This window comes from Dreissena polymorpha, chromosome 8 (assembly GCF_020536995.1).
Source record: "Dreissena polymorpha isolate Duluth1 chromosome 8, UMN_Dpol_1.0, whole genome shotgun sequence".
In the NCBI taxonomy this organism is placed as follows: domain Eukaryota; kingdom Metazoa; phylum Mollusca; class Bivalvia; order Myida; family Dreissenidae; genus Dreissena; species Dreissena polymorpha.
The window spans coordinates 25,892,133-25,904,680 of record NC_068362.1 but is presented as its reverse complement, the minus strand read 5'-3'; the positions used below and the strand labels follow the sequence as shown (position 1 = coordinate 25,904,680).

Here is a 12,548-nt window from a genome sequence, read left to right as displayed (position 1 = left end):
CACATGCTTATCTGGGATGACAATTTACACACATGCTTATCTGGGATGACAATTTACACACATGCTTATCTGGGATGACAATTTACACACATGCTTATTTGGGATGACAATTTACACACATGCTTATCTGGGATGACAATTTACACACATGCTTATCTGGGATGACAATTTACACACATGCTTATCTGGGATGACAATTTACACACATGCTTATCTGGGATGACAATTTACACACATGATTATCTGGGATGACAATTTACACACATGCTTATCTGGGATGACAATTTACACACATGCTTATCTGGGATGACAATTTACACACATGCTTATCTGGGATGACAATTTACACACATGCTTATCTGGGATGACAATTTACACACATGCTTATCTGGGATGACAATTTACACACATGCTTATCTGGGATGACAATTTACACACATGCTTATCTGGGATGACAATTTACACACATGCTTATCTGGGATGACAATTTACACACATGCTTATCTGGGATGACAATTTACACACATGCTTATCTGGGATGACAATTTACACACATGCTTATCTGGGATGACAATTTACACACATGATTTAAACCCTGTTCACAGAGTGGGGCTCATATATTCATTTTTGTAGAGAATCAAAAAAGCTTCACATTATAATAAAATATGAAATTTACAAAATGTACCAAAAACACCTATATAAACATATTGTGTAAACACATTATTCTAATAGATTTTTCTACAAAAAGAGCACTTTTTTTGTTACATAGTTAAAAAAAAAAGGTTACAAATATTTCAAAACTGAGACAGTTTTCATGCTCACATTTTTTTAGTTTGTAACAACGGCAAGTTATTTTTTAAACCACTGAAGCTTACACCTTTGTGGGTAAAACTTTATACTAATGACACACATACATTTTTGTCTTAATATGCTTAACATGACCCTTTATAGATATCATGAGTTTTATAAAACTAGCTAAGTACTTTTTGAATAATTCCAGGATCCAGTAGATTGTTGAAAATTATTTATGTAACTATTGCAACCATAATTATAGTTTAACATAAAAAAACTTAAGTAACATACATATTCCCCATATGGCTCTAAAGCTAAATCAGAATTTTTATCAAACAAGCTTAAGTACTTTTTGATTCAAAGCTGGATCATGATTATTCGAACAAACAGACAGACAGACCGTGAGTATACCTAAAGTCCCCTTGGAGGCTCTGGTGAAACTTGTACAGGAATTATATAAAGTTTTCTATGCAAAAAAACATATAACAAGACTATTGCCAAGCAATATATGTCCCCTACCCGCTCCACCATTGTCAGAAATTCCACAATTGTCATATTTTTTTATATTTGTTTCCATAGCAACCAGAATTTTTGACATATGAACAAAATGAAATGACGTGCATAATGTCCATATTGCCATCTATTTGTTTCAAATTTCATGAAAAAATATGACAAACTTTTAAAGTTATCGCAGGATCCAGAAAACCACCATTTTCAGCAGTATTTATAGTCTATTTGTTGCCATAGCAACCATAATTTTTGACGTAGGGACAAAATTTAATGATGTGCATTATGTCCATATTTACCATCTATCCATGTTTCGAGTTTCATGAAAAAATATGAAGAACTTTTTAAGTTATCGCAGGATCCAGAAAAAGTGTGACAGACAGACAGACAGACTCACCGACAGACGCACAGAGCGAAAACCATAAATCCCCTCTAGGGGAAAATAAGATAAGATCAGAAAACGCTTGCTAAAACAAATATTCACATCTAGTAACTTCAATGATTTGAAATGCTGTTAAAATGTTATCACTCACAACGTACCCTTTTGAACATAATCCTTGGAAGCCCCTCCCTAACCTTTAAAGGGGCCACACAAAACGTGAACTTTGACCTCAGATTCAGGGGCACATCTTCTAAGAGCTCTGCAAGTGTCTTAATGTCCGTGACGTTGCACATGAAAAAGTGGTCTGTAACCGTGCAAACATGCTTGAATATATCCTGCAAATAAGATGCACATAAATACACTTTATGATAAAAACTGCCATCACCTTGGCCTGCATTCACCAACCGATTCTCGGACTAAGGTCTGAACAAGAGATGTGTTTGTCAGAAACACAATGCCCCCTATTGCCCCGCATTGAAATAAAATTTCAATATATCATTTGGCAGGTTTAGAAATTATCTCCCATTTAAAGGTTATTACTTTCCTTGGATTGTATTTTTTGACTTTTGACCTTGAAGGATGACCTTGACATTTCACCACTAAAAATGTGCAGCTTTATGAGATACACATAAATGCCAAATATCAAGTTGCTATCTTCAATATTGCAAAAGTTATGGCCAATCTTAAAGTTTTCGGACGGACGGACGGACAGAAGTACAGTTCAACTGCTATATGCCACCCTACCAGGGACATAAAAAATGAATATGATTAAAACTGTAATGTTCTACAATTACTTAATTACTTGAAAGTTGAGTCTATCATGGCAGTTTACACATTTAAATACATCATTCTTAATTTAGAAGAGTCAATTCCTTGTTCTAAGGTTAAGAATCGGATGGTAAAAGTTGCATATAAATCATATTCATTCTCAGTTAAGTAAATTGAATTGTTATTACCGGTAAGTACGTACATTATACACGTAACAACAGTTTTATAAACAGGAAGTAACTTATGCCATGGTTGCTGTTTGTGTGTTTTCTTAGTTACTTAATTTGACATGTTATTGTAAACATGTGTTTTCAAGCCAAGGCTATTTAGCATATATTTTTTATAGCGATTGAAGAATATTCCCGTTAAGCCATGAGGCACACAGAAATAAGAGCCAGCCCTTTTAACCCTTTCCAACAAAGATATGTTTTTGGACTCATTTGTAGCCCCTTAGAAAGTTACCTTTCTTACTAAATTCAAGTTTTAAAGACTCAATCCAACCATTAGTTACTGGTGAGCAGCAAATAGCATTAAACATGAACAGACTGCAAGAGGATGTTCTGGTTTTATGCTGGTTGCAAAAGCCATTTTGACTTTGCTCCTTATTAGGGAACAGAAGGTTGGACAAGGTTGCATTGGGCAGGTGGTAAGAAAACAGCTCTATCATATCCACTGTGACAGTACAGTGTACAACAAGGCATAGTGAGGATATTACCAGAAGGTTGGACAAGGTTGCATTGGGCAGGTGGTAAGAAAACAGCTCTATCATATCCACTGTGGCATTCAGACCCGCTTTCTGCAAAAGACAAACTACAGCAAATTGTTTAACTGTTAGAAGTGGCCAATGAGGGGGTCTATGGAAAACCATGTTGAATTCATGAGCATAAAGTGTCGTCCCAGATTAGCCCGCACTTTCTGCACAGGCTGGGACAACACTTTCTGCACAGGCTGGGACAACACTTTCTGCACAGGCTGGGACAACACTTTCTGCACAGGCTGGGACAACACTTTCTGCACAGGCTGGGACAACACTTTCTGCACAGGCTGGGACAACACTTTCTGCACAGGCTGGGACAACACTTTCTGCACAGGCTGGGACAACACTTTCTGCACAGGCTGCGACAACACTTTCTGCACAGGCTGGGCAACACTTTCTGTCTAGACTGAATTTTTGTTTAGAAGATACTTACTTTTAACCAAAAATTCCATAAAAGCGGAATATGTACATGCTTCTTAAGCCTGCGCAGACTGCGAAGGCTAATCTGGGAAAATACTTTAAGCACAATTATTTGGCCTGGTTTTCCCAAAGACTAGACCATAAGCACAATTATTAAGCCCGTTTTTCCCAAAGACCAGCTCGTTTATAATTGTCGACCAGTTCTGCTCAAAGTTTTCATGCTGTGATTAATACACAATTATGACACATCATATTTTCCCCCTAACACCAATCCGGGAGACCTTTTTGTGACCATTTTACACATGATGGGTAACCAACAGACTATTATTCAATAGCTTGTACAATGCCTACAGATACGTTAATTCTATATATTATTTTAAATATATGTTCAGTTTTGTCGCAAAAACAAAAACACTACATTTCATGATAATTTGATTAAAGGTATTGTCTCAAAATTATTTTGGATTTCTAATTTCAATTTCTTAGCTAAATTTGAACACAAATAATTATTCTGTACAATATTGCACCTACTAAAGCTCAATATTTTACCCCCAAGATTAAAATTGTGCTTTTAATGACCTCTCCTTAATAAATCGTATAAATCACAGTTATTTTTTATTCGACTTTATTTTAATTGTTAATTCTCTCTTAGCTCATCCCTCACCCATGCCACCATTCTATCCCTAATTTTAATGATATACCTGGATATTTTTTCTGACATTTTACTGACATACCTCGATATTTTCACCTTTATTTCACTGATATACCTCAATATTTTCTCCTATACTTCACTTACATACCTCAATATTTTATCCTATATTTCACTGACATACATCAATATTTTATCCTTTATTTCACGGGCATACCTCAATATTTTCTCCTATATTTTACTGACATACCTCAATAATTTATCCTTCATTTCACTGACATACCTCAATATTTTCTCCTATATTTCACTGACATACCTCGATATTTTCTCCTGTATTTCACTGACATACCTCAATATTTTCTCCTATATTTCACTGACAAACCTCAATATTTTCTCCTGTATTTCACTGACATACCTCAATCATTTATCCTTTATTTCACTGACATACCTCAATATGTTCTCCTAAATTTCACTGAAATACCTCAATATTTTATCCTTTATTTCACTGATATACCTCAATATTTTCTCTAATATTACATTGACATACCTCAATATTTTTTTCTTTATTTCAAGGACATACCTTGATATTTTCTCCTATATTTCACTGACATACCTCAATATTTTATCCTTTATATCATTGACATACCTCAATTTTTTATCATATATTTAACTGACATACCTCAATATTTTATCCTTTATTTCCCTGACATACCTCGTTATGTTCTCCTAAATTTCACTGAAATACCTCAAAATTCTCTTCTATATTTCACCGACATACCTCGATATTTTCTCGTGGCAGACTAACAATGCGCTTTAATTGGACCAGGTCCCGTTTAGTGTATGTTGTGACCTCACCATCCTCAAAGCGCGTTTTGAACCGTCCTGCTCGACCAGAAATCTGGAGCGCCTGGGACGTACTCAGCGGGGCTCTGATCTTCACGCCGTCGTGACGCAGAGTTGTCTTGTTGATGTTGTAGAATATAATTCTCTTGATGGCACTGCATTTACCAAATGATGGTATTTGTTGTTGATTTTACTAATTTAATAATGAATGACATATGTAAGACTCATTCTGTGAAAACTGGGCTTAATTGCATGTGAGTAAAGTGTTATCTCTAGTCAGCCCACATAAACAGCTCACACAGGCTAACTTTTCTAGTTTTTAACAAAAAATTCGATAAAAGCAACAAATGTGTTATCTCTGATTAGCCTGTGCACATTGCACAGATTTGGTCGACACTTTTATGAACATGCATTAAGCCCAGTTTTTGCAAAACGTAGCTGATATAACCAATGGAAAGTATACAGCTTTTCTTATACACACACAATTATCTCCCTTTAGATGATATTAGCCTTATCATGCAAAAAAACTTACACATTTCATGTCATTGTGTGCTTGTAATGATTTTATCTTATCCTGTGATTTACAGGGATACAAATGTAATTTAACCCCGTAACCACTTAATAGATACGTATTTTGACATATTTGTAGTCCCTTAGAAAGCAACATTTAATTTAAGACCTTTCTTACTAGATTCAAGTTGTAAAGGCTTCATTTTCAACCCTTAGATACCGATTAGCAAACAGCAAAAAAACCTGAACAAACTGCTAGTTACTTGCAGGCTGTTCTGCTTTTATGCTGTTTGCACATAACCATTTTCACTTTGCTTCTAAGTGCAAAAGGGTGAAAACTGATAATCCACTTCTGTGTCAGGCATAATAATATTAACAAGCAAATTCGTTGAATTGATATCCCCCGCCAATATGCTTCTGGACACTCATACCAAGTGTCAATGAAATCCGCCAAAGCACTTCTAAGATATGGCTCTGGACACAAATTTTTTCAAGATACAAAGGGCCATAACTCTGTTATTATCAGATGGTGTACAATGCCATTTGGCGTGCATCATCCTATTATCAATATATATACTCATACCAAGTTTCAATGAAATCCGCCAAAGCTTCCAAGATATTGCACCGGACAGACGGAAGGACGGACAACGCTCAAACATATCCCTCAGCCTATGGCGGGGGATAATATACATGTATCTGATTTCTCTGATCAATCAGGAAATACTATTTATAATAACTGAAATCAACAAATACCTACTTATGTATTCTGCTTGTATGAAGAGAAATACTCCGGCACATCACAGAATATTGATCTTCATATACCTAATCATTTTACAGCATAACTAAATAGAAGATAAATTTGTACTTGCTGGATGTGTTGGAATATCAATTCTAATTCACAAGTGATCCCTGAATTTTTTTTATATGATCACGAGAGTATTAAAAGCAATATTACTACATTTTGCAGTAAAACAGAGAAAATTATCGATAATTCTAATTGTTAATTTTCACTGTTTGAACTGGTGAATTTCAATTCACTGATATTTCGATATAAACCACTGGAGAGCATAAAATATAACAGACTTTTCATTACAGCAAAGGACCAGTATTATTCGGCACACAAGACCTAAAGTTTATACATTTTATATGAGCCGTGCTATGTGAAAAGGGGGTTTCATGCATGAGGGTAAAGTGTCATCCCAGATTAGCCTGTGAAGTCCTCACACGCTAATAAGGTACGACACTTTCCGCCTAAACTGCATTTTTGCTTAATAGAAGAGATTTCTTTATATCATAAAAGCAATAAGTTTGGTCACTGATTAGCCTGTGCAGACTGCACATGCTAATCTGGGACTACATTTTACGCACAAGCATTTAACCCCTTTTTCACAGAGCATTGCCCATATATACTATGTGTGTAATCAAAAATAACTTTCATTTATGCTTCCGTAAAAAGAAATTTATATTTCCCTTCAGCTTTTTTTTTTATAAATAATTCCATCAGCAGTTATTTAACATCAACTTCGTGCCGGAAATGTTGTGTATAAAAAATAAAAGAAGACTTATTTTGAAGGCACTAATAATGTTATGCTATGGCATATTTTGCATGACAAATATACTAGTACTGGATGAATATTCTTCCTTTTACAATTGTTTGGTTTTCACCGATCTATTTTTGAGAAAATAACTGCACGCACAATTTATATATAAACAAGACTATTGCCAAGCAATATATGTCCCCTACTGACTCCACCATTTTTAGAATTTATTTATCTATTTATTTTTTATATTTGTTGCCATAGAAACCAGAATTTTTGATGTAGGAACAAAATAAAATGAGGTGCATAATGTCCATATGCCATCTATCCATGTTTCAAGTTTCATGAAAAAATATGAAGAACTTTTAAGTTATCTCAGGATCTAGAAAAGTGCGACAGACTGACAGACTGACGGACACACAGTGTGCAAACCATAATTCCTGTCCGGTCAAACTGGTAGGGGACAACAAGTTGAAAGCAGTACTTTTTATGCTTTAATATGACACAAGGGACAAAATCGTCACAAAACAAGGTTTTCAATTTGAAAACAAAAAGTCTGATAAAGAGAAACAATTCAAAAATAAGCACAGTTACTGATTGTTCCTAGTTACCCCCCTTGTGTCAAATTCAATCTATTTTTAGTCATGGCGACCTTGATTTCAATTTAGAAAAAAGTCTGATAAAGGGAGACAATGCAAAATGTGCATTGTTACTGATTGTTCCTAGTAACACCCCTTGTGTCAAATTCAATCTATTTTTAGTAGTGGCGACCTTGACCTTTGAGATATCGACGTAAAATTCTTTCACATGACAAACCTGTTTAATGATTGTGAACAAAAGTAACAAATAATGTTAAAATCTCAGAATGAATGACATAGTTATGGCCCTGACAAGATAATTTATGGCCATTTTTGACCTTTGAACTCATAGTGTGACCTTGACGTTGCAGATATAGACGTAATTCTTTCATATGACACACCATGAAATGATGGTGTACAAATGTGCCGAATGATTTTAAAATCTCACAATGAACGACATAATTATGGCCCGGACAAGCTTGTTCTGCCCGCCCGCCCGCCCGCCGACATTTGCCAATCTAATAACCAGTTGTTTCCTTCGGAAAACCTGGTTAATAATATAAGATGAAATTTTTCTTACAGATTGAGTCCCATCCCGATGGCGTCTGTAGCAACGAGAACGTTGCAATTGCTATTTGGGTCATTAAATTGTCGAGACTGGTTTATTTTCGTGCCTACAAACAAAATGGTTACATACATAATTTAAGAGTGACAAAAATATCAAACACTAGTAATCTAAAAACTTACAACACAAACAAGTCTGTGTGTCTGATTTTATGCTATTAAATCATTTCAGGGCCCATACTTTGTTTTTGGTGAAACCTACACTGCCATTGGGTGTAGATTATTTTTTCGATTAAATGTCAATTTGGAATAACAAAATAATGTTTTAAATAGAATGTTTTACTTAATAAAATGTTTAATGCACAAGAGTTGAAACAGAGTTCAATTACTCTTTTGAAGTCTATTCTTTAAAAAGACTATAATGTTCGTCAATTGTCAATTTTTAATGCTTTAACGAGACTTAAATATAGATATATTTTTAAAGGGTGGCGATGAACAGATTTCTATATTCAATTAAAGGAAACAACATGGGGGCAAAAGCAAACTCCCTTTTCTACACCAGAGATATTCAGCATCATATATTTATCTCTTTTTTGCCCCAAAGGTTTTGGCATTGTTTCATTAAAACAATTTAGGGATTAGTACTAACACTAAATGTAAATTATCAATACAGATATTTGCCTCTATTGAGGCAAAGTTGAAAACAAGAGCACCGCCTTGCGGGTGCAGACCGCTCATCTATTTTTTCTTTTTAAAGGTGTAGGGACCTATCTCAATTTCAATCACAAAGGAGGGAGGGGTGGATAGGAGAGGGGTGTTTAGTGTGGGGTTTGTTCATTTATTACATTATCTTCCAAAAATGCAAAAAAAATGCAAAAAAAAATATTTTTTTGGGGGGGGGAGGGGGAATCTTGGGTGGGATGGTTGGACGGTATTTCAAAAATAAAATAATAAAAATAAATATTTGTTGTTTTTTAACCATGTTTGAAAATAACGAGAGATGTGTTCGTCAGAAACACAATACCCCCTATTGCGCCGCTTTGAAAAAAAATCTTTGTTTTTTTTACCTTTGACCTTGAAGGATGACCTTGACCACCACTCAAAATGTGCAGCTTCATGAGAACGCTGCTTTGATTTAATTAATTTTTTTTACCTTGAAGGATGACCTTGACCTTGAAGGATGACCTTGACCTTGAACTTCCAACACTCAAAATGTGCAGCTTAATAAAAACGCCACTTAGATTTTTTTTTGATTTTTTTTTACCTTGAAGGATGACCTTGACCTTGAACTTCCACCACTCAAAATGTGCAGCTTCATGATAATGCCGCTTTGAAATTTTTTTTACCTTTGACCTTGAAGGATGACCTTGACCTTGAAGGATGACCTTGACCTTGAACTTCAACCACTCAATATGCAGCTTCATGAGAACACCGCTTTGAAGTTTAAAAAAAAAAATACCTTGAAGGATGACCTTGACCTTGAACTTCTACCACTCAAAATGTGCAGCTTCATGAGATACACATGCATGCCTAATATCAAGTTGCTATCTTCAATATTAAAAAAGTTATGGCCAATGTTAAAGTTTTCGGATGGACAGAAACCATATATTTGACATTTGATCTTGAAAGATGACCTTGACCTTCACCTTTCACCACTCAAATGTTCAGCTCCATGAGATACACATGCATGCCAAATATCAAGTTGCTATCTTCAATATTAAAAAAGTTATGGCCAATGTTAAAGTTTTCAGATGGACAGAAACCATATATTTGACATTTGATCTTGAAAGATGACCTTGACCTTCACCTTTCACCACTCAAATGTTCAGCTCCATGAGATACACATGCATGCCAAATATCAAGTTGCTATCTTCAATATTGAAAAAGTTATGGCCAATATTAAAGTTTTCAGACGGACAGACACCATAAATTTGACATTTGACTTGAAGAATGACCTTGACCTTTCACCACTCAAAATGTGCAGCTCCATGAGATACATATGCATGCCAAATATCAAGTTGCTATCTTCAATAGTTTAAAAGTTATGGCCAGTGTTAAAGTTTTTTTCAGACGGACGGACAGACTGACTGACATACTGACGGACAGTTCAAATGCTATATGCCACCCTACCGGGGGAATAAAAATTATTTTTTTGGGGTGGGGGGTGTTTTGTGTGAGGGTGTGGTGGTCATTTATTATATGATTTTAAAAAAAAAGTGGGGGGGGGGGGAATTGAGGGGGGATTCATGGGGGGGGATTCGGGGGGGGGGGGGGGGGGGGGGGACGTTGGGGATGGTTTGGGTGGAGTCTATTGTGGTATATCAGGTAAGAGTTGTTTCGTCAAAGTATCAATCCAATCTAATCATAAAACAATTATGGCAATTTTAGCAAAATTTTATAATTTGACCTTGAGAGTCAAGGTCATTCTAAGGTTAAGGTAAAATTCAACTTGCCAGGTACAGTACCCTCATGATATTATGAAAGTATTTGAAGTTTGAAAGCAATAGCCTTGAAACTTTAGAAGTAAAGTGGATCTAAACGCAAAATGTAACCATATATTCAAAGTTACTAAGTCAAACAAGGGCTGTTTGTAAAACATGCATGCGCCCCATATGGGCTCTCCGTTGTAGTGACAGCCATTGTGTGAATATGTTTTTTGTCACTGTAACCTTGACCTTTGACCTAGTGACCTGAAAATCAATAGGGGTCATCTGCCAGTCATGATCAATGTACCTATGAAGTTTCATGATCCTAGGCCCAAGCGTTCTTGAGTTATCGTCTGACAACCACCTGGTGGACGGACCGACAGACCGACCGACCATCAGACCGACATGAGCAAAGCAATATACCCCCTCTTCTTCGAAGGGGGGCATAAAAAGGGCCATAATTCCTTAAAAATGACAACTAGAGTTATGCAACTTGTCCTTTACTGTTCCCTTATGATAGTTTGAGAGAGTTCCAAGTATATATGAAAGCAATATCTATGATACTTTAGGGGTAAAGTGGACCAAAACACAAAACTTAACCAAATTTTCAAGTATAAAGGGCCAATAATTCCGTCAAAATGCCAGTCAGAGTTACATAACTTTGCCTGCAAAGTCCCCTTACGATAGTAAGTAAGTGTTGCAAGTATGAAATCAATAGCTTTGATACTTTAGAAAAAAAGTGGACCTTAACACAAAACTTAACCAAATTTTCAATTTTCTAAGTATAAAAAGGGCACATAATTCTGTCAAAATGTCAGTCAGAGTTACATAACTTTGACTGCACAGTCCCCTTATGATAGTTAGTAAGTGTTGCAAGTATGAAAGCAATAGCTTTGATATTTAAGGAATAAAATGGACCTACACACAAAACTTAACCAAAATTTTCAATTTTGTAAGTATAAAAAGGGAACATTATTCTGTCAAATGCAAGCCAGAGTTATCTAACTTTGCCTGCCCAGTCACATCTAACTTTGCCTGCCCAGTCCCCTCATGATAGTTAGTAAGTGTACTAAGTTTGAATGCAATAGCATTGATACTTTATGAAAAAAAGTGGACCTAAACACAAAACTTAACTGGACGCTGACGCCAAGGTGATGACAGTAGCTCATAAATTTTTTTCAAAAAATAGATGAGCTAAAAAGAACAGAATATCACCATTGCTACGGGAAAATCGGGCTTAATGCAAATGCGTTAAGTGTTGTCCCAGATTAGACTGTGGAGTCCACACTGTCTCGAGTCTCTTCTTAGCCAAAATCGAGTTTAAGAGGAAGGTTTCATCCCTAAATACTGTGAGGACTGCAAAGACTAATCTGGGTCAACACTTAATGCAAGAACATTAAGCCCTATTGTTCAAGTGTGTGACTCAAATATAATTAAACAATTTTCAAATATAATTTACATTTTCTATCACAATATATAATGCAGACACACCTGGCGGTTGGTTTCCATATATGACAGACACGTTGATGTTTCTCTCTCGTAGCTGGGTCATGATATTGAAGATGTCACGCTTACTGAAGCAGACAATACAGTCACCAGCACGTACATTGTCCAGGCTTCCTGAAATTACAAATATCCTCCAGTGACTGAATATTAATATATTCAGAAATGAAGTACCATAATTTCTTAATTAATGCAAACAATGCAACAACAAATGATTGACATTCTTCGATTTCTTATGTCCATTCAATACATGTCAAATGTGTTTGTTTACAGCCTGTTTAACCACGCAAAGCCGATAGTTGCATACACAC

General features: G+C 35.6%; 1 protein-coding gene across 5 annotated transcripts in view; it reads right to left on the bottom strand.

The window, feature by feature from the left end:
* The window catches only part of LOC127840993 (ATP-dependent RNA helicase SUPV3L1, mitochondrial-like), a 127,167-nt gene that overhangs the window by 17,339 nt on the left and 97,280 nt on the right, over positions 1-12,548 (bottom strand). For 4 of the 5 annotated variants that reach the window (XM_052369473.1, XM_052369472.1, XM_052369470.1 and 1 more), the window contains 5 exons: positions 12,226-12,354; positions 8,325-8,418; positions 5,054-5,273; positions 3,165-3,245; positions 1,840-2,016 (listed from right to left, as the gene is read on the bottom strand). In XM_052369473.1, the coding sequence (XP_052225433.1) occupies positions 1,840-2,016; positions 3,165-3,245; positions 5,054-5,273; positions 8,325-8,418; positions 12,226-12,354 (701 nt within the window). The remainder of the gene's footprint in view (positions 1-1,839; positions 2,017-3,164; positions 3,246-5,053; positions 5,274-8,324; positions 8,419-12,225; positions 12,355-12,548) is intronic. The other variant, XM_052369469.1, reaches the window with a different exon arrangement.